The sequence below is a fragment of the Acinonyx jubatus genome, chromosome E3 (assembly GCF_027475565.1).
Source record: "Acinonyx jubatus isolate Ajub_Pintada_27869175 chromosome E3, VMU_Ajub_asm_v1.0, whole genome shotgun sequence".
NCBI lineage: Eukaryota > Metazoa > Chordata > Mammalia > Carnivora > Felidae > Acinonyx > Acinonyx jubatus.
In genome coordinates, this window is record NC_069398.1 from 20,347,827 (window position 1) to 20,375,182 (window position 27,356).

General features: G+C 41.6%; 2 protein-coding genes across 9 annotated transcripts in view; one reads left to right on the forward strand and one right to left on the reverse strand.

The window, feature by feature from the left end:
• Positions 1-426: 426 nt before the first annotated feature.
• PSPH (phosphoserine phosphatase) overlaps positions 427-27,356 on the reverse strand; it is a 52,159-nt gene continuing 25,229 nt past the window's right edge. The window contains exons 1-9 of one of the 8 annotated variants that reach the window (XM_027041824.2): positions 19,722-20,217; positions 18,615-18,752; positions 16,769-16,899; positions 14,842-14,965; positions 7,895-8,053; positions 7,070-7,204; positions 6,454-6,599; positions 3,083-3,231; positions 427-906 (exon numbers count right to left, since the gene is read on the reverse strand). In XM_027041824.2, coding sequence (XP_026897625.1) covers positions 799-906; positions 3,083-3,231; positions 6,454-6,599; positions 7,070-7,204; positions 7,895-8,053; positions 14,842-14,864 — 720 coding nt within the window. In that variant the 5' untranslated portion in view covers positions 14,865-14,965; positions 16,769-16,899; positions 18,615-18,752; positions 19,722-20,217 and the 3' untranslated portion in view covers positions 427-798. Of the gene's footprint in view, positions 907-3,078; positions 3,232-6,453; positions 6,600-7,069; positions 7,205-7,894; positions 8,054-14,841; positions 14,966-16,768; positions 16,900-18,614; positions 18,753-19,721; positions 20,235-27,356 lie in introns of those variants that run through there. The other 7 variants (XM_053213682.1, XM_015069872.3, XM_027041827.2 and 4 more) reach the window with 7 other exon arrangements.
• LOC106972835 (cell division control protein 42 homolog) lies at positions 4,277-6,399 on the forward strand. Its single transcript, XM_053213685.1, has one exon. It carries the CDS (start codon positions 4,360-4,362, stop codon positions 4,933-4,935), a length of 576 nt encoding a protein of 191 aa, XP_053069660.1. The 5' UTR covers positions 4,277-4,359; the 3' UTR covers positions 4,936-6,399.

The window sequence follows — 27,356 nt, forward strand, 5'->3', positions numbered from 1 at the left end:
ACAAGTGCGGGAGGGGCAGAGAGAGAATGAGACACAGAATCCGAAGCAGGCTCCAGGCTCCGAGCTGTCAGCACAGAGCCCGATGTGGGGCTTGAACTCACAAACCATGAGATCATGACGTGAGTCGGAGGAAGTCGGAAGCTTAACCAACTGAGCCACCCAGGCGCTCCAAGGCTCTATTTTCTTTTAAGCCTCTGTAACATTCCCTGTTTGACAAATTCCAAGAGCTAATAAAAGCGCATCCAGCCCTCTGCCCAGTGGGAGGGCTGGTGGGGGCTGAGTGGTGACAAGCACTATGCCCTGTGATCAACGGGGTCTCCAACCCCTTGGTTCCTTGCCTGGCTGTTGTTTCTACCCAAAAACGTAAAGGTGCTTGAAATATTAGATACTGAAATACATCACAGGCAGAATGGACAATGCCACAAATCTGTTCTGATACATGGATAACTTTTATTTACCTACCACAGGGAAAACCAATAGTCACCTAAAGCTGCCTAACCCATATTTCCAACAGTGACGGTGTTTAATTTACTATCCACCTTTAAAAGGCTTCAAATAAAATACAGACAGGAAAATACATAAAGAATTAAGATTATAAAACTATCCAGGTAATTAATGATCATAATAATACTAGGACTGCAGTTAAAAAAAGCAGTTTTCCATAGTTTACTTGAAGTACAGATAATGAGTACCAGATCTATACATTAAGTTGTAATAGACAATTTTAGGCAAATGGTATCAAACTGTATAACTTTTAAAAATTAACCGAAGTTGTTACAAACTGTATAAAAATTGATATTATTCTTCAAGTTCTCCTAAAAGCTCTACAAAATCAGTGATGTACCATTCAGCGTTGTCTTTTACTTGTTGTCTGATCACATTTCCTCCAAATCCAATGAAAACATCCTAAGAAAGGGGAAAAAAGGAGAGTTAAAAGAAATTTAAAAAGATATAGCGGCACCCTAGGGCAGTAAGTGTTTGAAAAGAATGAACTGCTCTGCAAAGAGAGGCTAAGCCTAGCCTCAAGGGGGTGCCTCCCCAGCTCCCTGGGAGCGTCCTTGAATGAGTCAGGGCAACACCGCTGTCAGTCCAGTCAGGCCAGGGGACACCGCAGGCTTCCAGGAGAACTGAAGCCCTCTGAAAACCAATACAATTGCTTACAAAGGTAAAATCCCATCTGAGTTCTAAACTAGATGCATTCACGACTAGGCCGGGCGATCTCAAAGAGGGAAGAATGGAGAGAAGCCTGTAGTGCAGTGGAGATCCCACTGGCCTAGAATCAGGACCAGCGCAGGCGCCTCCTGACAGGTGCCTTGTGTGAACCTGACAGACCTCCTTCTGGGATGAAGCAGATGACAGTCCCAGGATCTGCTGCCAGCACTCCACTTTCCATCATTAAAATCATTGAAGGTTATGTTGTTTCCTTAATTCCTACCAAGTGACACCTTCTTGTAGTCATTTTTAAAATAGTATTTTCTCAGGGCACCTGGGTGGCTCAATCAGTTAAGCACCAGACTCTCGGTTTCAGCTCAGGTCACGATCTCACAGTTTCGTGGGTTCCAGCCCCACATCAGGCTCTGCGCTGGCAGCGTGGAGCCTGCTTGGAATTCTCTCTCCCTCTCTGTCTTTCCCTTCCCACTCACTCTGTCTCTCTCAAATAAATAAATACAAATTTAAAAACATAGTATTTTCTCTTTTTCCGCCAGGATATAGACACTACATACATAATTTGGAAGTTGAAAATTCTTTTACTTGCCTTTTCTCTTAACTTTGGTTTTCATACCACATAAGGAGGGAAACATAATGAGATTCTTACCTTCCAGTTAAGTGCAGCCTCCTAACTGAGCCTCCTTTCTGCATGCCAGCACCCGCTCGGGGTCCTAACACACCAACTCATTCCCTCTCTGTCCAGCAGCCTTCCAGGGCTTCCCATGACCTCACAGGGACACCAAAGTGCCTGACACATAAAGTCTTCAGCAGTTGCTGAAGAGAAAGCCCATTCTTGCCAGTTCTTGTGCACTGACCAGCCCAGGTCTGTGCCTAGAATATCCCCACTCTGTTCTGCTGCCTCCCTGCCTCCTGCCCCCGCCTGGTCACTTCTCTCTTGGATCCTTCCAGGCCTGCACACGGTGGCCGTTGCCCTTCCTTCAAATCACACATTCCTCTGACCACGTCTGCCAGCACACACTTTCCCTTGGCTCGGTCAGGCCGTGTCATCTTCCAATGACTGGAAGGGTCCTCTGGAATTATAATTTTGTCGCCTCTTGACATCAGGAGGGGGAGCTCCCTGATAGAACTGGGCATATGTGACTTCTACATACTCCTCATTGGACTAGTCCAGCATTCGTGACTTAGTCAACCTCAGCCTTGATTGTAAATCATCTGAAGACATCTTCTTATCTTGAATTGACTCAAGTAAGTTAAAAGGATCCAAAGATTCTTTAACCACTTTGGGTTAATCATTTACAAAGACAACTATTTTTAGATCTCAGGAAACTAGGTAGTAAAAAGCTCACCACTACATTTTTGGTTCAGGTTTTCTTAATTTAGTATGAGCTGATAAGGGCAAAGTCCTGCATGAAAGTGACACATTGCTGTATAGCATGTTTCCTAGTCTCAGAAAACAACATTCATTCAGAAGAATAAAATGCTTTAATACAGGCACGTTATCAAACCTCCACCAGCCTCAGTTCCCTACTCAGTAAAAAGGAGAAGATACTGTATGAGGAAATAGTTCATCAAATATAAAAAGACAGTAAAATTTTGATTACAGTTATAAGATCTGAATTATTATTTGTGGTATTATTTGGGGAATCGAAGCCAAACCTTGAGCACACACTGGGGCTAAGAGGTGGCAGCCATACCACAGGAACAGGGTGGTAAAGTTCTAGATGGTTTTTTTCAGGTTTGCAAAAAGTCAGTTGACATATTGAGACTGAAGGTGTCTTAATTGTTTTGGTTGTTTTACAGTGACACCTGGATGTTCTTCTCTCTTATCTCACCTAAGCAATCATACCAAGTTCTAAATCAGCTGTTTAAAACAGAACCCCAACCAGAGAAAACTAGTACACTTAATACCTACAGCAGGAGGACAGGCTTCCATGTCTGTGGCTCCGTCTCCAATCATGATAATTTTCTTAAAATGAAATTTTTCCTTTAAAAGTTTAATAACTTTTCCTTTCCCACCAGATTCGGCTGTTGGCTGCATCTCATCAAAACCTGCATATTCACCTTAAAAGAGCAGTTACAACAGTGTTAATGATCCACAGAATTCTATCAGTAGGGCCAGCTTTTTGCATAGATGATACCCTCACTTAAATGTCACTGAGAAAGCTAAAAATGGCCCTCAGTGAAGTGACCCGGCCTGGATTTCTACACCACAGCCCCACATAAACAACTTTGCTTCTCACTTGCAAATACTTCTTGTTAAGGTAACTCCTTTAAATCATTAATGCCTTGGGGTAAATCAGGTTTATCCTCTAAGCTTTCATAGTTGTAATTCTCAAACCTTGCTGACATGGCAGAACATCATGAAATGATAATATATTAAAATTTTTAAAAGTTAATATATAATTTCATCTAAGAGGCAATTCCAACTTATATTTGATCAATTTTATTTCTTACAGAAATTAGCACGCTCCCTCTCTCTTCAGACCCATCCAAAATGTTTTATTAACACATCTAAAATTTTTAAATTAATATTATTTGGTTTTAAGGATGTCAGCCAGTCCTTGACATAACTAGAGACATTATGCGATGATGGAAAACTACAGCTGCAGCTGTGATGGTACACAGAAGGGCCAGGAGGCACTTTCAAAGGAGCGACAGAGGGGCGCCTCGATGGCTCAGTCAGTTAAGCGTCTAACTCTTGATTTTGTCCCAGGTCATGATCTCAGGGTTCTGGGATCGAGCCCCACATTGGAGCCTGCTTAGGGTTCTCTCTGCCTCTCTCTCCCTCTCTGCCCCTTCCCATCAAGGCAGCGACAGAGCAGTGACTCACTAGTAAACTCTCCTTCCTTAGCCTATGATTGATTTGAATACATGAGAGCTCTCATAAAACTGAAATATAATGCGAGACAGAGTAAGTCATGTGGGAATCAATGTGCAGACATTTATATACAGAGAGATGATTATATGGACACTAAAGCTAGCAGAGATGATGGCCCAAGTCTGTTTTGCACGGAGCAAAAGACCTCAATCAAGAGTATCCTTTGCCTCAGTATTTAACTCTGATGCCACCTTGCTTAAGTTGCATCCCAACAGACACTACATAAGATACTGGATACTAGGCCCCGGCGGAGAAGCTGAGGTCATCATTGAATTTGAAATATTTAAAGTGGATACAAAACTGTTTCAGCAATGCAGACAATTAAGTGTGTTGTTGTGGGCGATGATGCCGTTGGTAAAACCAGTCTCCTGATATCCTACACAACAAAAAAATTTCCATCGGAGTATGTACTGACTGTTTTTGACAACTATGCGGTCACAGTTATGATTGGTGGAGAGCCATATACTCTTGGACTTTTTGATACTGCAGGGCAAGAGGATTATGACAGATTACGACCGCTGAGTTATCCACAAACAGATGTATTTCTAGTCTGTTTTTCAGTGGTCTCTCCATCCTCATTTGAAAATGTGAAGGAGAAGTGGGTGCCTGAGATAACTCACCACTGTCCAAAGACTCCTTTCTTGCTTGTTGGGACCCAAATTGATCTCCGAGATGACCCCTCTACGATTGAGAAACTTGCCAAGAACAAACAGAAGCCTATCACTCCAGAGACTGCTGAAAAGCTGGCCCGTGACCTGAAGGCGGTCAAGTATGTGGAGTGTTCTGCACTCACACAGCAAGGCCTAAAGAATGTATTTGACGAAGCAATATTGGCTGCCCTGGAGCCTCCAGAACCGAAGAAGACCCGCAGATGTGTGCTGCTATGAACATCTCCAGAGCCCTTTCTGCACAGCTGGTGTCAGCATCGTACTAAAAGCAATGTTAAATCAAACTAAAGATTAAAAATTAAAATTCGTTTTTGCAATAATGACAAATGCCCTGCACCTACCCACATGCACTCATGTGAGACAAGGCCCATAGATATGGTCCCCTTCCCCCTCTCAGTACTAGTTAATTTGAGTAATTGTGTATTGTCAGAAAAGCGGTTAGTACTAGTTTTTGTTCTGTCGTTTCAAAAAAAAAATTTTTTTTTGTTTTGTTTTTGTTTTTGTTTAAAAGCAAGGCATGCTTGTGATGACTCTGTAACAGACTAATTTGGGCTGTTGAAGCTGTTCCCGGGGCTCCATCCACTCTGGAGAATAATCTGGGACATTTAAGGGTTTTGTTTTTGTTTTTGTTCTTTTTGTTTTTGTTTTTTTCTTTTTTGCGGGGGGGGGGGGAGTGTGTGTGGGGTTTGTTTTTATTTAGTCATGTTTTTTAAATTCAGTAACCATTGGACAGCCCTTAAGGGGAGGAGGATGGACTGACTCCACATTCCACTTCCTAGATCTAGTTTAGAACACTTGTCCCCCACCTGGTGCTGTTAGGAAGGAGTATAGTAAACGCCTCATTTAATAACATACTCCTTTTTGAAAGTTGCCTTTCTCTCCACCCTTGAGTAGGTCTAGTACTTGATGAAACTCATGAAAGCGGGTGGAACCTGTCTTGCCCCTCTTTTCTAGGAGGCACTCTATATGTGACTGTGACTTTCAAGGAAATTTGTTTGTCATTTGCTGATTTTTTTTTTTGAAGTTAATTTCTAACTTCGTTCACTGATAAGTGAAGAAAAGTATTGCACCTTTTGAAATACACCAAATGGATTGAGTACGTAATTAAAAAACGTTTTTTTCCCTGTCAGTCATTGTCTTACATGCTTAGCGTAGATGTCCAGTTTAATAGCGTATGATACGGTGTTCCTAGAACACAGCCGGAGACCTGGTAGATGGAGGAAGTGTGAGGGGTGGTGCTAGAAGACAGATGTCTGTGGAATGATGCACATCCTCTTTCAAGTTGGAGGATGGAGACAGACCTGCTTCATGAAGAAGCTGGGGGTGCGGGTGGGGGTGGGGAGGACATTTAACAACGTGGGGACCAGTCAGGGGAATCCCCTTATTTGTGTTTTGCATACGAGGAACCCTAGAGTAGCTAGTTAAGGCTCTCTAGTTTAGTAAAAAAAAATTATGGAGTCTTATGAAGACTCTTCATAAGTGTTAATGGGGATTTTATCTGCTTATTTTGGTTACAGTTCCCAATTTTTAAAAATGTTTAGGTAATCTTCTCCGCCTTCCCCAAATCCTAATTCTTGTAGATTCATTAGTGTTGAACCAATGCTTTCACATGTCTCAATTCTTTGTACATGCGTTCTTTTCAGATGTATTAAACAAACAAAAAACCCTTAAAAAAAAAAAAAAGATACTGGATACTAAAACTGATGAGAAAGGGAAATGACACCATTAAAGTCTTACCATTGAAGTAGAATTTCAGCCTATTGGCAAATACGTTGGTTGACGGGATATTGAGCTTGGAAGCAACATGCTCCACAATGCTCCTAAAGCCACCAGATATTAGGAAAACCTGAACATTTCGCTCTTGCAGGTGACTTACCAGCTCCCTGCAAAAAAGAAATATAATATACCAGACCCTGATTATATAAAAGAAAAAACATGAAACATGAGGAGAAAACTAAAAGACATATTTTTCTCCCAAATCCATCTGCCCAAATACATCACATAAGGTATATCGCCTGGTGAATTATAATGTTTTATGAATGTTTTTCTGAATGCACTTAGAAATTAATAGGTAGGGCTGGACTGCTTAGGAAACCATCCCACAAGTCTCCTCAGCCCATGAACCTAGAAACGCAAAATGAAGAGGAAGCTTAGGCTCTCCCTAGGGAGCAAGGAAGGGCAGACGTGGGCAGACGTGGGCAGACGTGGGCAGAGCCAACCAGCCAGACAAGACCACAGGCAAGAGCTGAAAGAACGAGACAGAAGGGAGCACTAGAGCAATGGTGAGAGATTCTCAAGAGGACATGCCCCCAAACACAGGTGCTGACAGAACCCAGACCGGGGCTCCTCTTACCTTATGCCAGGAGTCAGGTGGGGGGGGTGCTCTGCTATGAGCCTTTGTACCTGTTCCCTGGAGGGCTGGATCAGCGCTAAGCGCTCTGTGAGGGCAGCCTTGAAAGGCACTGCCCCACCCATGGCTCGCCGTGTCCTAGGAGGAAGACCCAACAGTCAGGCCAGACGAGTCAGATGTCCCCAGAGTTTACATGCCCAACCTCCCTAGCTCCTCCAAAGTCCACCCAGGAGGAAGGTGCTACTGAGAGCTCCACCATACAACACGCATGCTACGATGCCGTGAGAGCGAGGCCTGGGAATAAACATATGGAAGGTTTGTTTGAGAATCATACTAAGATTTTGCAGCCACGTCTCACATCAAATGCAGCTGAACATGAAATGGTCCGTGACCTGGTGACTGTAGGCAGCAATAATACTGCAGGCATAAACTGAGAGACTCTGAACCAAAACTAGCTTTCTAGCAAACCACAGAGGCCACACTTTCAACCATGACACAAAGCACTGGACACATGGTGATCCCCCACCCCGTCATCTTCTTTGGTTAGTTATGGTCATCGTTCCTCTGACCGAGCTAAGAGCATGTCACCCATATTTATTTGTCAGGGGCAACTTTCCTTTTTCCATAAATATTTGTATAAATGGATGATTGGATAATGTACACTAGTGAATTCAGTTGTAAATGATGGAAGAAGCAGCTTACTGCCCATGATTTATAGCCAGGGACTAAAAATCAGAGAAATGTGGCTCTGGTCCTACATGTTGTTGAAACGTCACTCTCTTTTGCAATTTTTTATCATTTCATAAAGTGAATAAATACTGTTCCTACATTTCTGACACAGCATCCTCAACTCCACAGAATTTGGCTAGCTCATCAATTCCTTCTTCTCTGATGACTGTGCTATCAACATCAAAGCATACTGCATCAGCTGAACAGAAAAGTTTCCTCAACTCTGAATGGGAGACCATCCTTGGAAGAATTGTTCTCCTACAAGAGAAAAAAAATAAATATACTTTAAGGCTTATAATCATAAAAAAGATCCAATTTTGCCCATTTATGCCAATATACTTTGATTCATATCAAAGTCGGTGTATCCCTCATAAACATGGACTAACAGACTTACTTGTTGTTTAGTACAAAATAAGCACCTTCTAAATGTCAGGTCTCAATGAGCGGGACCAAACTCTTCTCCCAGGAACTCAGTCTAGTGAAATACCAACTTATAAATATATTTGATGTTCAACCATATTCAACTCTTTTTGCCCTAATAATTATAGCAATAAGGCCAAGTGCTAAAGTGGAAATGTGCATAAGATACTGTGGGCACACAGAGAAAATGCTTTTAACCTTGCCTATGTTATAGGGATTCCAAGGGACATAGTCATTGGAGCTGAATCATGAAGAGTAAGTGGCCTGAGTAGGTTCTCAAAGGGCAGGGTATCAGCTTGGTGTGTGCTGGGCATGGGGGGCAGGGAGACAGAGGCAAGAAGAGGAAGTAATGATGGTAGAGAAAAGAGTAGGGGCAAAGGCAAGGAGAAAGAATGATGGATAGGGGTGCCTGGGTGGCTCAGTCGGTTGAGTGTTGGTTGACACTTGATTTTAGCTCAGGTCATGATCCCAGGTTGTGGGATAAAGTCCCGCATTAGGCTTCACACTCAGCTTGGGATTCTCTCTCTCTGCCCCTCTGCCCTGTTCGCGTGCATGAGCTTGCTCTCAAAAAAAAAAAAAAAAAAAAAAAAGAGATGATGGATAACATACTGGAAGCCTCCCAATAGAGTCCAGCTACCAGGTGGTGCACAAAGGGGGGCCCTGAGCCAGGCTAAGGAGTTTGGATTTTAACATCTAGGTAATGGAAACCCTTGAAAGGCCTTTGCCTCCTCCACAGAGAGGTCAGAGCTAAACTACACATCGGTTAGTCACCAGAGTAGAGGTGGTAATTGAGGGCATGGCCTGATGAAAGTCACCAGAGAGTGGAGAGCAGGAGAAAAGAAGAGGGCTGAGGACAGAGCCCACAAGGAACAGAAAAGGTTAGACCAGGAGCCTGGGAAGGAAAATGAAAAGAGATCAAGACTCACTCACAGGAAGAGCCCCGAGGACCACTGTGCTGCAGAATCTATGGGGGACAGAGTTTCAAAAGGAATTTTGCGGGTTTTTTACTTTTTAAGAAAATCACTGGACTGGAATCTTGAGGGTGAAGGGGATCCTAGAAGTCACCTAGACCAGTCTCCCATCAAATATGTCATGTACGAGGCCACACAGATGATGCAAATAACCTATATTTAGAATAGATGCCGGCTAAAAACAGACTCAAAGGAACTGGCCAACCTACTTCATAACTGATTTCTAACCAATGCATCTGTACGAATGATCCAGGTCAAAGCTGACCTGTGGGGGAAAAAGTCTTTTCAGCCAAGGGCTGGCAAACTAGAGCCAGCCCGTTGGGAACCCTTACCAAATAGGAAACAGGAGTTTCGCTGGAGACCCAGTAAGAAGGGGAAAGAGAAGGCAAATTAATGAATCCAGTAAGACAGTAGAGTATTAAACTAAACTAACATCAGCCTCGATGTGAATGAAGTTTCCATTAAACAGGAAACTTAAAAATACATGAATACTAAACATGTATGCTATTAATTATCTATAATCTCTTTTTCTACCATCATCATGCTCCTGTTCAAGCAGATCTCTCACCTCAGAGGACTGACTTCCCAGGTTCACATATCATCCCCCCTGTGAACTGGGCTCCTTTGCTGGTTGCTTCTCTTCCGTTCTCTTACCAATGCAACGACCCATGGCCCACCCCTGGTCTTCTCTAACCCACCCACTCTCTCAATGAATTCATCCGGGCTTGTGGCTTTAAATGTCATCTCTATGACAGTAACTTCCAAATATACACCTGGACCCCAGGCCTCTCTCCCAAACTCCAAACTCCAACCACCTTCCTGACCTCATTCAGGTGTCTGGTAAACATGTCTAAAACTGAACTCCTGATCTTCTTGTCTCCCCAAAACGGCTATTCTTGCACCTTCCTTCTCTCCCCTGATGGCAACTCCATTTTTCAGTCACCCTCGACATTTTTCTTTCTCTCAAAACCCATATCCCATCATTCAAGAAATTATGTTGGTTTCACCCTGAAAGCCTAACCAAAATCTGACCACTTCTCACCCTATCCACTGCTATTGCTCTAGCCTGGGTTACGAATATTTCTTGCCAAGACTGCACCAATAGCCTCCTAAAAGGTCTCCCGTCCCAGTTTTTTTGTTCTTAACATAACAGCCAAAGTAATCGTTGTAAGCTATAAACCAAATTATGTCACACTTACTTCTAGCTCAAATTCCTTCAATGGCTCCTCATTTTATTAAGAGTAAAAGCCAAAGTTCTTACAATCACCTATAAGGTCAGCCCCCCCATCCTGGCACCACTACCACCACCGCTGCCTCCCCCCTATTACATCTCTGACCTCACTTCCTACTCCTCCCCCTTGCTCACTCTGCTCCAACCACACCAGTCCTCTTGCTGCTCTGGAAATACACTAGGCAGGTTTCCCACTCAGGGCCTTTCTCCAGATGTGCCCTTGGTGGGAATGCTCTTCACTCAGATACCCACTTGGCTAAGTCCCTTATCAAGAGTAAAAAATAATGACTCTTTAAAAAAAGTGATTGCCCAGGGGCACCTGGGTGGCTCAGTCGGTTAAGTGTCTGACTTTGGCTCAGGTCATGATCTCACAGTCTGAGTTCGAGCCCTGCATCGGGCTCTGTGCTGACAGCTCAGAGCCTGAAGCCTGCTTCGGATTCTGTGTCTCCCTCTCTCTCTGCCCCTCCCCTGCTCGCACTCTGTCTCTCTCCCTCTCAAAAATGAATAAACTTTTTAAAAAAAAAGCGTTTGCCCAAATATCACCTTCTTCCATGAGCCAACCCTTGACCACCTGTTTATCACTGCAACCTCCTCTCCTTATCCTTAACCCAACCTTACTAATCTCCCTCACTATGCCTTACGTTTTCTTTTTTCTGTAACATCTATCATCTTCTAACATATGATAAAATGTACTCATGGGGCATCTGGGTGGCTCAGTTGGTTAAGCATCCGACTTCAGCTCAGGTCATGATCTCACAGTTCATGAGTTTGAGCCTCACAAGGGGCTCTTCACTGTCAGCACAGAGCCCACTTCATATCCTCTGCCCCCCCCCCCTGCTCTCTGCCCCTCCCCCACTCATTCTCTCTCTTTTTCTCTCTCTCTCTCAAAATAAACTTTAAAAAATGTACTTATTATGTTTATTATGTATTGTCTATCTGTCCTCATTAGTATGTAAATTTCATAAGAATAGGCTCTTTATCAGCTTTGTTCACTACTGGATCCTTAGGACTGAGAACAGTACCTATAGTACCTATAGTAGGGCTTAATAATATTTGTTGAATTAAGTGAAGAAATAAAGCTCAATACCATCTTCACTATAGGGTCTTCCCAGATTCCTCCGGGCTGGAAAAGATTTCTCTCCAGAATTTCCACAGTACTTAATGTAGACCTGTTTTCAATATATGAAATTCATAATATTCCTACTTGTCTTAGACTTACTTATGTGCCTGTCACCTCCACTCCTGGATTGCAAGCTCTTTATACTAAGATCGAAAATTTTCTAAGACCCCAATTTAGGCTTCTTTTGAGTAGATGCTAAATTAATTTCTGAAGGTTGAATAAATAAATGAAATGATATAATTGTGAATTACATACCCGCAACTATTTAACTTTTTATTGTGCAGAATGTCAAATAAATACAAAAATAGAGAAAATGAATACATGAATTCCATGTATGCATCATCCTGCCTCAACAATCATAGCAAATCATGCCTCATCAACAACCCCACTAACAAGGGTTCTGTACCCCAATTCCAACATGGGTGCGTTCCCACACATTGAAGCAATTCTTAGATACCAGCATGATGTCTCCTATAATTCAACTCTATTCTGACTTTATCCCACAGATAGCGTCAAATCCCATAGGTTCAGTCCCATAAGACTGAACCTTCCCCACCACACGCACACACACACACACACACACACACACACACACACACACACTTAAGACCCCAGTGCCAAGTACAGGTTGTCACCCATGCTTCTGACCAACTGCTACACACTGGAGGTTCCAACAATCCCCTCTTTGGGTTTGATTAATTTGCTACAGTGGCTCAGAGAACTCAGAGAAATATTTTATTCACTAGCTCACCAGTGTATTATAAAAGGGTAGAACTCAGATGGAAGCGATGCACAGGACAGGGTTTGTGGGAAGAAGCACAGAGCTTCCATGCCCTCTCTGAACATCCCATTCTCCCTGCATCTCCATGTGTTCACCAATCCAACCCAGAAGCTTTCAAAACTCCATCCTTTGGGTTTTTATTTGTTGTGAAGTCATGACTGATTAAATCATTGGCCATTGATGACTGAGCTAGATCACCAGCCCTTCTCCGCTCCTTGGAGGTCAGGAGGGTGGGACTCAAAGTTCCAACTCTCCGGTCACCAAGGTTGGCTCTGATAGCAAATAGCCCCATCCTTAGGTGAGGTCCAAAATTCACCTCATTAACACAGGAAGAAATACCAGACTAAAAGTCACCTCACTAACATAAGAAGAAACACCTTTATCACTCTCATCACAGGACATTCCAAGGGTTTTAAGAGCTGGGAGCCAGAGATGAGGACAAGAGCAAATATGTTTCTTATTATAAATCATAATATCACGCCCAAACACTTCTACCTTCCCTCATTATCTCAAAGCACATCATATCATTTCATCCAAAATATTTCAGTGTATATTTCTAAAAGGTAAAGACTTTTTTAACATGGCTATTACATTTTAATTTTAAGTATACTACTGTACCTGACTGTACCCAGGTTTGGCTTCTGAGGAATCTAGAATCAAATCAAGTTAAGACTTAATCAAATCAGACCTAATGATGCCCTTGCTAATCCAGTCCCCATAATTAGCATATAAATTAACCTAATGTCTCTCTTATTCAATTAATTTATGCCCTTCATGATTTAGATCCTATCTATTTCACCAATCTATCCCCCACTACTTTTCTCTTCCAAGAAATACACACACACACAAACATATACACACAACTTATGCTCAAGGTATACAGAAGATGTCTTGTTCCTTAAATGTCAGTTTTTTAAACCTCTATGCCTTTGCAAATGCCAATCCCTCTGTCTGAAATCACCTAAGTCCTCATGTCCAGTGGGCAAATTCCTATTTATTATTCAAGATGCAGATTAAATAACCTTCCCTATACTACACTATCTCCTTCCTATTCCTTCAGAGAATTAATTAATTAGTCACTCCCATTTCTCTCCTAGGATGGGAGTTCCTTCAGGGTAAGGACCTTGACTGAATTATCTTTCATTTCTGTTTCCAGGACCCACCAGGTGCAAAATAAATATTTCATGAATTAAATAGAGTTGAATCTAAGAAGTTATTGAGTACTCAGCAAGAATTGAGTAGATTATTATCCTCAATAAAACTATCCCAACTTAGAGTGCTATCAGCCTAAAATTAAAATCCTTGAGGTGACTGGGTGGCTCTGTCAGTTATGTGTCTGACTCTTGATTTTGGCTCAGATCATGATCCACGGTTCGTGAGATCAAGCCCTAGGTCATATTCTGCACTGACAACACAGAGCTTGCTTGGGATTCTCTTTCTCCTTTCTCTCTCTCTCTCTCTCTGCTTCTCCCCTGCTCATGCTTGCTCAATCTCTCTCTCTCTCTCAAAATAAATAAATAAACTTAAAAAAATTAAATTAGGGGCACCTGGGTAGCTCAGTTAGTTGAGCATCCAGCTTTTTTTTTTTTTATAATTTTTTTAAACGTTTGTCTCTTATTATTGAGAGACAGAGACAGAGCACAAGCAGCGATGGGGCAGAGAAAGAGGGGGACACAGAATCTCAAGCAGGCTCCAGGCTCTGAGTTGTCAGCACAGAGCCCAATGCGGGGCTCGAACTCACAAACCGCAAGATCATGACCTGAGCCGAAGTCCGACGCTTAACCAACTGAGCCACCCAGGCGCCCCGTGTCCAGCTCTTGATTTTGGCTCAGGTCATAATCTCCAAGTTCATGAATTTGAGTCCCGCATCGGGTTCTGTGCTGACAATACAGAGCCTGCTTGGGATTCTCTCTTTCTCCCTCTCCCTGTGCCCCTCCCCCATTCTCACTCTCTTAAAGTAAATAAAAACTTTATAAAAATTAAATCAAATCAAATCAAATCAAAATCCTTAACCAGCAATAATGACTATACTCTAACCAATAGAACAGAATGGACATCGTATATTCTGAAGCTGGAAGAAACCTCAAAGCCATCATCTGGGTCAGATCCCATGCCTTTCTGCAAGAACGATATTAATGTGTCCATTTCACAAATTAACAACTAGAGGTATAAGATACTTAAATGCTTTACCCAAGGTCACACAGCTCCCAAGTGATGGCTAAAAAAACTAAAACTTGGATCTCAAATGCACAGAAACAACATAAAAGGTGGTGAATAAATAAGAGGTGGATAAATTGAGAAGCAGAGAAATTAGGCAGAACTAAATAAGGTTAAACATTTGATAAGAACCTATGTGGATTCAGGAAATGTCAGAGATTTTCATCAAGAATTCAGACCAAAGTTCTGCTAGCTGGACAACACAATGGGTAATGATTCATTAACAGTGAAAGAAGAAAGTCTGCACATTCTTTGGGAGGCCAGTAGATAGAAACAGGTTTCATAAATCATCAAATTTCCACCAACCCGGGAACATCAAAGAGCTTCATATCCCACTCTCTCTGTGGCTCAGTAACCACTCATTTGGCTCTGGTCCAGAGGGAATCGATGCAATTCATATCACATGGCTAGGCAGGCTCATTATACAAGCCTAGAAGACAGAAGTCTATCAGCAGAGGAGTGGTAGTTAATGCAGTGCAATCCCACCGAGCATAAGAGAACCAATCACATGCAAATAGAGGGAAAGCGAGGAACAGACAAATAACATAAGAGGAGCTAAAAGGAGATAAATGGGACAGGCCAAAGAACCTTTTAAGACTGTGTATGAGGCAGTACAATGTCACTAAGAACAGGCAATACTCCTGGGAATGACTGACCGGCTCCTGAAGGCTCAAAACCTGTACGACCAAAGCCAGTCCACACTGCCACCCTGTGCCTAAGCCTATGACCTGAGAAGTACACAATGGGCACCATGTTCAAGAGGCTACCAGTCTCACTGAGATGATCAGACAAATCATTATTGTTCGTGTTTGAAAAGCCAGTGACTTGAGCCTCTTCTTGACCACTGATATAATAGCAATAGCTTCAGCCAGACCATCAGCCTCAGATATGAAAGGAAACACACATTTCCTCAAATAAAGTAAGGACTGATTTCCATATCCCCAGATGAACTCTAGTCCTGACTTATGACTCAGAAGCGCCGAAAACTGCTTCCTGGATTGTACTGTGTACCAAAGACAAAGAAAATAGGATGTTTGAGACAAAAGTCACATTGAATTTACTTGGAAGGCTGATTCTTTCTCCACGCCCTCCCTAGAAGACGCAGCTGGATTATGTAACCTTAACTTTGCCCCGCAGAATGCTCATGTCAGGGGATATGCCCTCCAACCCCTAGGATTACACAGATTTGGCTCCCTACTTAGACCTTAGAACAAATGGCCAGCACTGTAAAATGCCCTGCCTCCTTGTTCACTTCTGGCTGCCTGTTTTTTCATGGTCTCCACCAGGAGTGGCTCACAATTCACACTTATTCAAATTTCTCATAGCTAGAGGGAGGAAAAATCTGCTAAGTTCAGGTACTTCAAAGTAAATTGTGTACATTAGAATTTTACACACAAAAAAATCATTGCTAGAGAATGAACTCTGGATCCCTCACATCTGGCCTTTGTGGGGAGGGGAACAGGGGTGGAGGTGGAAGAAATCCTAGCAGAAGGGTATGTACTTTGACATGGCAGCTCCCAGGCCCAGTCCTGAGCAATGAACCACTGCCCTTCTGCGGGTCAGAACAGGTCTCCTGTCCACCTGACCCCCAGCTGGTCCATCTTGGGGAAACATGGGGCCAATGGTAAAGAAGCCTCTGCTGACAACCCCTTCTCACCCCCAGCTCCAAAAGTACAAAAGTATGCTTTCCTTCAGGGCCAGCCTTAGGAGCTCTGATTTTGGATAAGAGGGAAAAACCTCTCCACAAAAACTCTGTTTGAACTTCTCCATCTATGTATCCCATGAGAGGCACCCAAGATCACCTTCACCAAACTTACTCTTTTGTTAGGATTGACCTCTTACCTTCACTTGTGTAAGAACAAATACAAGTTGGTACAGAGGTTACGGAGGTCAAGCACATCCAGGAGAACAAAACTTACTAGGCTTAAATGGATGTCACTTTTGGTAGGAGGGGTGAGTCTGTTTCAGGCCCTCTGGGCACTGCAACAATGCACCAATGGATCCTGAGAAGCTTCTGGATCAGTGAAGAGTCAAAGATCCTCCAGTAACTAAGCCTAGGGTTCCTGGCCAATGCATTTATGATTTAAAAAAAAAAAAAAAAGGAACTGCTGTTCTGGGGAACCTGAGATTTTATGCACCCCACATACATTACAGTGCACAATTTTATTCCGGTGAAGAGGAAACTGATCACTGATAAACAAATTAACGGCAACAAAAAACAAATCAGACTCACGTTTCTCCAGTGCTGGATTCCTAGGAAATGACACTCTTCTCTTCCTGCTTCTTTCCTGAATAAAAATGCAGCATAAAGTTCTGACTACAAATTTCTTTATGAGATCTTGGGAGTTCTGCAAGAGCAAGAGCCTAGAAAGAAAGAAGAAGGAAATGAACATCAAGGTTCAGACTCAAGAGAAGAAAGAAACTGTCTAGCTTCACTCTCCCAGCTGGTAGGACTGGTACAAAGACGGGTCAGATGCAAAGTTCCTTAAGACTGCTTCCCTTGCAAGACGCTGGACTTCTGCCTCCTTTCAGGACTGCAGAGGAGTACACACACTTTTCTCTGGCTTTGATTCTGCAAAAGCTTCAGGTCTGACAGGAAATCACCTACACCAGATCAGCAGAACACAGAGGCAAGGGAAGAAAAGAGGATCTATTGAGAGAACAAAATGCAAACACAGGGAAGCTGACTTAGGTACATTAACAGACTACAAAACAGACCCAGCTGTCTTCAAAACGAAGAGACAAAAGTCTCCAATATTCCAAGAACAGTCACAGAAGAGTCTGGCTGCCCAATAACAAGGGAACAAAGTCAACAATTTTGAATTAAAATCCTCATAATCAAAACTGTAAATAGAAGTATCTCGGTTGAGCATCCGACTCTCGATTTTGGCTCTGGTCATGATCTCAGTTTGTAGGATGGAGCCCCCGAGTCAGGTTCTGCACTGTCTCTCTCTCTGCCCCTCCCCCATTCTCATGCACACACGCTTGCACACACTCTCTCTCAAAATAAATAAACATTAAAAAAATAGCCTCATCATTTTTTAAAAAGTAGACAACAATGCTAAATCTCAGAAGAAAAAAAAGATAAAAGAAATGAGTCAAGAAAAAGCAAAGAGATTGAAAGGGAAGGCTCAAAATACAGTCCTTACTGAACTCAAAAAAGGTTGTGTTCCCTTTCTCTCATCCAAGTTTTTTGGTTAATTTCAAAAACAAAAAGGAATGTGGCTTCCATCATGCCCCAGCCTCTCCCTTACTCTAAGGAAAGACAGCTGCCACATTGGTGGTGGCCTATGGTGAGGCCTGTGTGGCAGAACTTAAGGGGCCCCCAGCAAACAGCCAGAAAGGAACTGAGGCCCTCAGTCGGACAACCCTCAAGGAACTGAATCCTGCCAACAACTATGTGAGCAGGCTAGGAAACAGATCTTCTCCAATACAACATTAGGTGAGTTCACCTTGGCCAACTGTGACCGCTTAAAAAATCCTAAACCAGAACCACCCAGCTAAGCTGCTCCCAGAATTTTAACCCCCAGAAACTGAGAAAATAAATACTTGTTGTTTTAAGCTGCCAAGTTTGGGGGTAATTTGTTATACAGCAATTAGCTAACACAACAGCTTTGAGGTAGGCAAAACTTTCTTAACGCCCCAAAAACATGAATAATGAAAGGAAAACGTGATAGAATGAACTTCATCAAGATTAAAGCTCTTCAAAAGCTTTTTCATGATAGAAAAAAAAAAAAGAAAGAAAAGGAAAAGGCAAGCCACAGAATGGGAGAAAATGTTTACAGTACACATATTTGACAAAGCACTTGTATCCAGAATAAAGAACTCTTACAACACAGTAATAACACGAACAACTTATAATAAAATATGAACAAAATATTTGAATAGACCTCCCAAAAAAGAAGGTATGCAGATAAACTCAAAAGGCAAATGACTAAAACAAAAAAGACTGCACACACCAAGTATTGGTGAGGACCTGGAAAAACTGAACTCTCTAATACACTGCTGGCAAGGATAGAAAATGGTACGACCATTTTGGAAAACATTTTGCAAGTTTCTTAAAATAAACACATACCTACCATAAGACTCAGCAATCCCACCCTGGAGATTTATCCAAGAGCAATCAAAGAGCGCTTTATTCGTGAAAGCCCCAAACTAGAGTGTCCATCAACAGATAAATGGATGAATAAATTGTGGTATATCCTTACGATGGAATGCTACTCAGCAACAAAAAGGAAGGAATTAGTGCTGCATGCCAAAAATGGGGATAAATATAAAAAACCTTTTATACCAAAAGAAGCCGGACACAAAAGAACATAATTCCATTTATACAAAACACTAGAAAATACAAACAAATGCTACAATGACAAAAATCAGGTCAGTAGGGCTAGGGGTGGGGAGATCTGACTGCAAAGAGGTTTTAGGAAATTTTCAGGGGTGACAGCAGTGTTATATTGTGCTGGTGATTAAAAGTGTGTATGCAATTGTCAAAATTAATCAAAATGTACACTTAAAGTGGGTGCATATTATTGCATTGAATTATATATCAAGAAAACATTAACTTTAAAAAATTATTAGGCATGAATCAAATTATCTGAAAACTTAAAACGTCCTGACTACTTTATTTCAGCAACATGAAAGTGATAGCACTATTATTATATTGAAAACCTACCAGGTAGATGTAATAAAATCTAGAAATCTGCATTTTATCATTTTCTTCCCCGATCCTCATTCCAATACCGGTCAGTCAAATATTTAAGGAGTAACTACAATATGCAAGTCACTTATAAAGAAAACATAGTAAACAAGTTTAATGAATGAATGAATTATTTAATTCCCAACTTGAAGTAGGTACTTACTTAAAATTCTAATTCTGATGGGAGAGAAAATGACAAAGTCAAACACTGCAACACTAAATTTCGGAGATTTTCCTAATCTTGTACTGATGACTCTCCTATGCAGGATTGCATCATTCATTCATGCCGTTTGGTTAACAGTGACATAAAACAAGGGAAAACTACTCAAAAGTTAATTGAGGAAAAGAAAGTCTTGAAATCCCATGAACCATTTTACCTACGCCGATTAAGAAAAACACACGTAGAATCAGAGGCCCTGGATGTGGAAAAGGAAGGCGGGTAAATCATAAAGTTGGGCACACGGAGAGATAAACACATGCCCAGACTCACCCGGGCGCTGCTGCTCCTTCCTGGGCCGCCGCCACCGCCTCTCTGGCTCCCGCTGCTGTAACCTTCCGACTGCAGGGGGGCCGAGGGCCGGCTCCGACGTTCAGTCGCCGAGCTCCGAGGGAGGCGACCTGTGCAGACCCGCAGAGCTTTTACCAAACAATCATAAGAGATCTGCTGATAAGCACCTTGGCTTCTGCTAGGCTTTGCATAGGCTTTTCTAAACTGGAGACCCTGGAGATTCAGACTCTGCACAGCGGTGCTGGGGAGAAGCCCTTGGCCCCGCCCCGTGGGAGGGGCTCCCTGAGCCCGCCCCTCCTCCCTGCGGGGGCTCAGCGCCTGCGGCCCTAGACTTGCAGCGCGAGGTGGACGTTTTCCCGCAGAGCCTCGAGCCTCGCCACCTCCACTTTGCGCGGGAGGGGCAAGAGGCTACCTTCGGGGCCCTCCGCGCCGCCGGCGCTTGGGAGGAGGGTTGTGAGAGAGCCGGGGACCTCTGCGCTAATTTTGCAATTAATGAAAGCTCCTTCGGGACCTTTTTTGAATCCGCGTTTGACCTTATGCTCTTGTAGCAATGTAGGTCTCAAGAGAATTTCGGTAACGACTTATATTCGTATTATAAGTCAACTATATTTCAATTAAAAAACATGTATTATCGGGGCGCCTGGGTGGCTCAGTCGGTTGAGCATCCGACTTCAGCTCAGGTCATGATCTCGCGGTTCGTGAGTTCGAACACCGAGTCCCGCTCTGTGCTGACCGCTCAGAGCCTGGAGCCTGCTTCAGATTCTGTGTCCCCCTCTCTCTCCGCCCCACCCCTGCTTGTGCTCTGTCTCTCTCTCTCTCTTTCAAAAATGAATAAACATAAAAAAAATTTTTTAAACCAAAAACGTGTATTATCAAAAGCAAAACTACTTATATTCGCAACTAAAATATAAAAAATCGTAACAAAATGAGTCTTTACATTCTTTTTTCCTTGTCATCTTACTTTCTTCTAGGTGTCACTTGCCGAGCTACTTTTAAGTTGACTACAATAAATAAGGGGTGAGCACCTCCAAACATTAACCTTTGGCTCAACCCGCGGGAGCTGGGCAGTGAGGTCCCACCTTAGAACAAACACAGCCTGAAACCTCAGATGCCGACAGTTCTGCAGACTCCTTCCAAGGGGTCACTCAGGCAGAGGGGGCGATATTGCTGGAGCGGGACACTTTGTCACGACTTCTCTGCCGGCTGCTACAGAACCTCTCAACACAATTCTATCCAGAAGCAAGAGTGCTGCTGCTCTTTGCTCAGTTGTGCCCCTGAAGTTCAGTATTTTCAGATTTCATTTGTAAGAAACATTGTGCCAAAACAGGTTTGGGGCACACCTGGTTTAATTTCTCCCAGATCTCCAAAGATGGTTCTGATGAAGGATGGGGAGAAGGAATTTTGATGTTTTGAAATATGAGGTAAAAAATGGGGCGCCTGGGTGGCTCAGTCGGTTAAGCATCGGACTTCGGCTGAGGTCATGATCTCACGGTTTGTGGGTTCGCGTGGGGCTCTGTGCTGACAGCCCAGAGCCTGGAGCCTGCTTCAGATTCTGTGTCTCATTCTCTCTCTAACCCAACCCCACTTGTGCTGTCTCTCTCTGCCTCTCAAAAATAAATAAATGTTGAAATATGAGGTAAAAAAATGATACAATTAATGAGAGAGGGCAAAATAAGGGGGCCTAAAAGAACGATCTAGTCAAGAACCTGTTTATATTTTGTAGTATGTAATTTAGAAATAAGTATAATAAAAGAAACAAGATGTTGAACACCAAATATTTGTTCTCTCTCTCTCTCTCTCTCTCTCTCTCTCAAAAATACATATATTTTTTAAAAATTAAAAAAAAAGGGGGGGTGCCTGGGTGGCTCAGTGGGTTGGGCGACCGACTTTGGCTCAGGTCATAATCTCCAGGTCCCTGAGTTGGAGCCCCTCGTGGGGCTCTGTGCTGACAGCTCCCAGCCTGGAGTCTGCTTCTGATTCCGTGTCTCCCTCTCTCTCTCTGTCCCTCCCCTGCTCGCACTCTTTCTTTCTCTCTCTCAAAAATAAACATAAATTAAAAAAAATTTTTTTAAACACCAAGTATTTGTATATAAGTATAAATGGTAGTTGAGTATTTCTAGGGGAAAAGAAACCCAAGTACAATAATGTAAAAAGGTAGAATTAATTTCTGCTATTATTCATACTTCATAGATGTTTAAAATTAAACACATTTCAAATAAAATATTTGTACTGAATAAATAAAATCTGTCAGTTACTGTCTCTATCTACCTCACATTCACACCTGTACTAACACTTGTGGTCATGAGGGGGCAGTGTTGTAGACAAAAACCACATTTAAAAAAAAAAAGAAAAAAAAAAGTCCAGAGGAAGCTAATGGTGGTCCTAGATACATGCATGTAACAATCATGAAGTAATGTTGCTGGACAAAGCATAACTATACAAATACATTACATTATGCTTCATTGTTCTTCTTCTGGAATAATGTTAAATAGCACATGTGAACCAAATACAATGCAATATAATAAAAACATTAGCAAATTATTTGCAAAGTTTTAATTATAATTGGTTAGTAAAAAGCAATTCAGGTAATTTTAGTAGTGTTCCTGAGAGGTTTCCTATAGATCACATTTTTATAAGCTAATATATTGTCTGATGATTAACTATGTTAGAATCATGTACTTTTTAAAAAATAATTCAATGCTACTAAAATAGGCTTCTAAAATAGAGTAAATTGGATCACTCTAGAAACAATATGATATTGAACATGCACATTTTCTATGACCCAGAAATTCCACCTCAGAAATGTACCCAGAAGAAACTCTTGCACATAAGTAGCAGGAATCACATATAAGAATATTCACAACAATACTGTATACATACAGACATTGACAGAAACTTAAAAAAGAGAGTATCATTTAATATCATAAGTGATAACTTACAACATAAAATTCAGGAAGGTAGTTACCTCTGGATACAGGAAAGAAAATGAGACTGAGAAGAGATTATAGAGTTACTTAATGGCAGTGAGTATACAGATTTTTGTATTTGTGTGTATATATATATTTTATGAGACACAATATTTTTATCAACACATTAAATACTGATACATAAAAATATATAAATGTTTTAAAATAATATAAAGAAAATACAATTAAATGTCAACATTAAAAATAACATTCAAAATAAGTCACAGCATGGAAATAGGTCTATGATATGTCCTGTGAATGAAGCAGGTTGCAGAACAATATATATTGTTTGATTCTCATTTCTGAAAGAAGAAAAACTCTGTGTATGTCAATAGTAATTGTGGGGAACAATTAATCAAGGAGAGTAAAAGGAGTGAAAAATTTACCTTTCTACTTTATTTGATTTTATAGTAGTTGAGATTAGTTTAAAAACATTTATTAATTTTTTAATAATTTGCAAATCAATTAAAACTAAATGCTTTAGGAGTGGGGAAAGGGTGAAATAGGTGGAGGTGGCCAAAAGGTACAAATATCCAGTTATAAAATAAATAAGTTATAGGTATATAATCAAAACAGAAAAAACTCAGGGTTGTTTTTTTGGGTTTTTTTTTTCCTTCCTATGTAGGGAAAAACCCAATTCTTTCCTCCTGTGTTGTTTTTTACTACTTGCCCTAAACACTTGACTTCTAGTCATCAAATGCGGAAGTTTTACCCCACACCAAACAATCTCTGCAACACTAGCTGGGCACCCTATAATTTAACTCAATTCTGACACTGTCTTCTCAAAGCATAATATCCCACAGGTTAAGGACTCAGTCCCACAAGGCTGCCCTCCCCTGCCTCCCCCCCCCCCACACACACTTAGATACCAGCTGCAAGCTCGGGTTATCGTCTGTGCTTCTGACCAATTGGCTATAGATCAGAGGTTCCAATGCCCGCCATCCACTCCCCCCCCCACCCCCGCCTCCTTAGGTTTAATTAATTTGCTAAAGCAGCTCACAGAACTCAACACTAACATTTACCAGCTTACTACAGGATACAGATGAACAACCAGATGAAGAGATACATAGTGTAATGAAGTCTGGGAGGGTCCCAAGCACAGGAGCTTCTGTTCCTATAGAGTTGGGTATATCACCCTCCCCGTGTGGATCTGTTCACCAACCTGGAAGCTCTTCAAACCCAGTACTTTGGGGATTTTATGGAGCTTTCATACATAGGCATGATCGATCATTAACACCATTTTCAGCCCTTCTCTCTTCTCAAGAGAATGAGGGACAAGGCTGAAAATTCCAAACTTCGAATCATGGATTTGTCTTTCCTGTGACTAGGTCTCATCCAGAAGCCCACTCAGTTAATTCATTAGGACAAAAGACACTCCCATCTCCCAGGAAATTACTAGGGTTTTAGGAGCTCTGTGTCAGAAACAAAAGTCGAAGACCAATATTAGAACAAGAGATGCTCCTGGTGTTCTTATATTTTAGGAAATAACAAGGATTTTTTTTTTAGTTTTTTTTTTAATGTTTATTTTTGAGAGAGAGAGAGAGAGAGAGAGAACGGGGGAGGGGCAAAGAGAGAGGGAGACACCCAAACCAGGCTCCAGGCTCTGACGCTTAACCGACTGAGCCAACCTGGTGACTCAGGAAATACCAAGGGTTTTAGGAGCTTGTGCCAGGAACCAGGGAAGAAACCAATATATATTTTCTATTAACTCACTGTAATGTATAATATTATAACTATAGTTAATACTGAATTGCATTTTTGAAAGTTGCTAAAAAGATCTTAAAAGTTCTCATCATAATAAAAAAACTGTAACTATGTAATGGTGATGGATATTAACTAGATTTATTCTAGTGATCATTTCACAATATATACAAATATCAAATCATTATGTTGTACACCAAAACTAATATATGTTAATTATAGTGCAATAAAAAAATAAATAATAAAATAAAATTTAAAATAAATAAATGCCTCATATTACTAAGATACATGATTAAATATCAAAAAAGTTACCTAGGGGCGCCTGGGTGGCTCAATTGGTTAAGCATCCAACTTCGGCTCAGGTCACGATCTCACGGTTTGTGAGTTCGAGCCCTGTGTCAGGCTCTATGCTGACATCTTGGAGCCTGGAGCCTGCTTCAGATTTTGTGTCTGCCCCTCCCCTGCTTGCGCTCTCTCTCTTTCTCTCTCAAAAATAAATAAACATTAAAAAAAAATTTTTTTTAAGTTATCTGAAGTTTCTAACTAGTCAGCCAACTGTGAAATCCTGTAATCCATCTTCTGTTTCCCTTCAACTTAGGGTGACCACGTATTCCTGATTTGAGTAGTGAAATTCATACAGAAACATGCTGAGTAGGTTGCTGGCTTTTACTTTCCTAATATGAAGAGAACAACATTGCTGGCCTAATCCCTTTCTATTTCTTCCAGCCTCTAATGGTAATGAGATTAGTGGAGATACAGCAGTCATCTCGCAGCCACAAAGAAAAACCGAAAGAATGACAACAACCCAGCTATGAAATGATTGCACCATGGTTCCCAATAGCAGCAGCCATCCATCTTTACATTTCTTTTAAAAAATGAATAAACTCCTATTTATTTAAGCCAGTGCAGTTGAGCCCTCTGTTATTTGCAGGTGGAAGGCTAAAAACAGCTGAACAGAGATTTCAGCTGCAGTCCACCACAGAGCAGAGTTTGTCATAAGAATCTTGTCCAAGTAGAGGGGTTTGGTCCACATCTTAAGCCTTCCACTAAAACCCCAGAAGGACCACAGTTTAGAAGTAAACATTATGTCCCAGAACAAAGTATTTGCTCTAAAACTGAGAGCTGAGAATGAAACTAAGGGACCAAGACCTCAGAGGGTTTGTTTGAGAGGTCAGAAGGGAGGAGATAGTGGGACGGACATGGGTGTTTGGCTCGGTCTGGGGAGTTTAGCCAGAGTGGCTCAGGTTCCAGTATGTCTCCTAGGTGCCTTGTAAAGCCCTCCCAGGGCCTGCTGAGACCTCACAAAGTATAATATCAAGACACCATAAGTACAAGGCAATCGGCCAGTATTTTAATTTCCTGATAGAACAAATGTAAACATTCTTTAGAAAAAAATGGAACCTATGTCCCTAAAATATCCAACCCCAAATGTCCAAAATATACAATATAAAATCAAAAATTAAGACTTTCTAAGACACAGGAAAATGTAACCCACAATCAAGGGGGCAAAGGCAATCAATAGAATAGACTCCAAGATAACAGAGATGTTACAATTACTATACAAGGCTTTAAAGCAATGAAGCTAAATATATTCAAAGACCTAAAGGAAAACATTGTCATAATTGGTTGCCTAAATGAAAAACCTCAGGAGGAAATGGAAGCTTTTTAAACAAAAAATATAGGGGCATCTGGGTGGCTCAGTTAGTTAAGCATCTGACTCTTGATTTCAGCTCAGGCCGTGGTTTCAGGGTTCCTGGGTTTGAGAGTCTGGCTCCATGTAGACAGTGCAGAGCCTGCTTGGAATTCTCTCTGCCCCATCCTAACTCGCACTCATGCACTCTCTCTCTCTCAAAATAAATAAATAAACTTAAAAAAAAATGGGGGAGCACCTAGGTGGCTCAGTTGGTTAAGCCTCCAACTTTGGCTCAGGTCATCATCTCACAGTTTGCAGCTTCGAGCCCCACATCAGGCTCTCTGCTCTCAGGAAAGAGCCTACTTCGGATCCTCTGTCTCCCTCTCACTCTCTGCCCCTCCCCCACATGTGCTCTCCCTCTCTCTCAAAAATAAATAAACATCAAAAAATAAAAATAAATTGGGGTGCCTGGGTGGCTCAGTTGGTTAAGCGTTCCACTTCAGCTCAGGTCATTATCTCACAGTTTGTGGGTTCGAGCCCCCAGGTCAGGCTCTGTGCTGACAGCTCAGAGACTGGAGCCTGCTTCTGATTCTGTGTCTCCTTCTCTCTCTGCCCCTCTCCCACTCACACTCTGTCTCTATCTCAAAAATAAATAAATTATAAATAAATAAATAGAAAATATAGAACTGAAAAAGAAAATATACTAAATAAAAATTTACTGGATTTGTTTAACAGTATATAGGAGGCTACAAAGGAAAAGATCAGTGAGCTTGCAGATAGATCAATAAAGAACTAAGTCTGGAGGGGGAGGGGTGGAGACGGAGGGAACAGAGAAAGAAGAGCAAAGCAAACCCAAACCAAGCAGAGAAAAGAAATAATAAATATTAGAGCAAAAGTCAATGAAATTAAAAACAAAAAATAGAGGAAATCTATAAAACCAAATCTGGTGTTTGAAAAGATCAATAAAATTGACAAACTTCTAGCAATATTGACCAAAAAGAGAGAGAGAGAGAAAGAAAAAACACAAATTTCCAATGTAGGAATGAAAGATACCACAGTAGACCTTACAGACATTAAAAAGATGGGAAATATTTGGAACATATTATACACATAAATTCAACTTTGATGAAATGGACCGATTCCTTTGAAAACCACAAGCTACCAAACTCACCCAATAGATAAAATATATAACCTGAATATTCCTATATTAATTTTAAAAATTTAATCTGCAGGCTTGTTTTTTTTAACGTTTATTTATTTTTGAGACAGAGAGAGACAGAGCATAAACGGGGGAGGGTCAGAGAGGGAGGGAGACAC

Bases quoted from the DNA above. Each gene is read 5' to 3' on its own strand.
- LOC106972835 (XM_053213685.1), top strand. From the start codon at position 4,360: ATGCAGACAATTAAGTGTGTTGTTGTGGGCGATGATGCCGTTGGTAAA.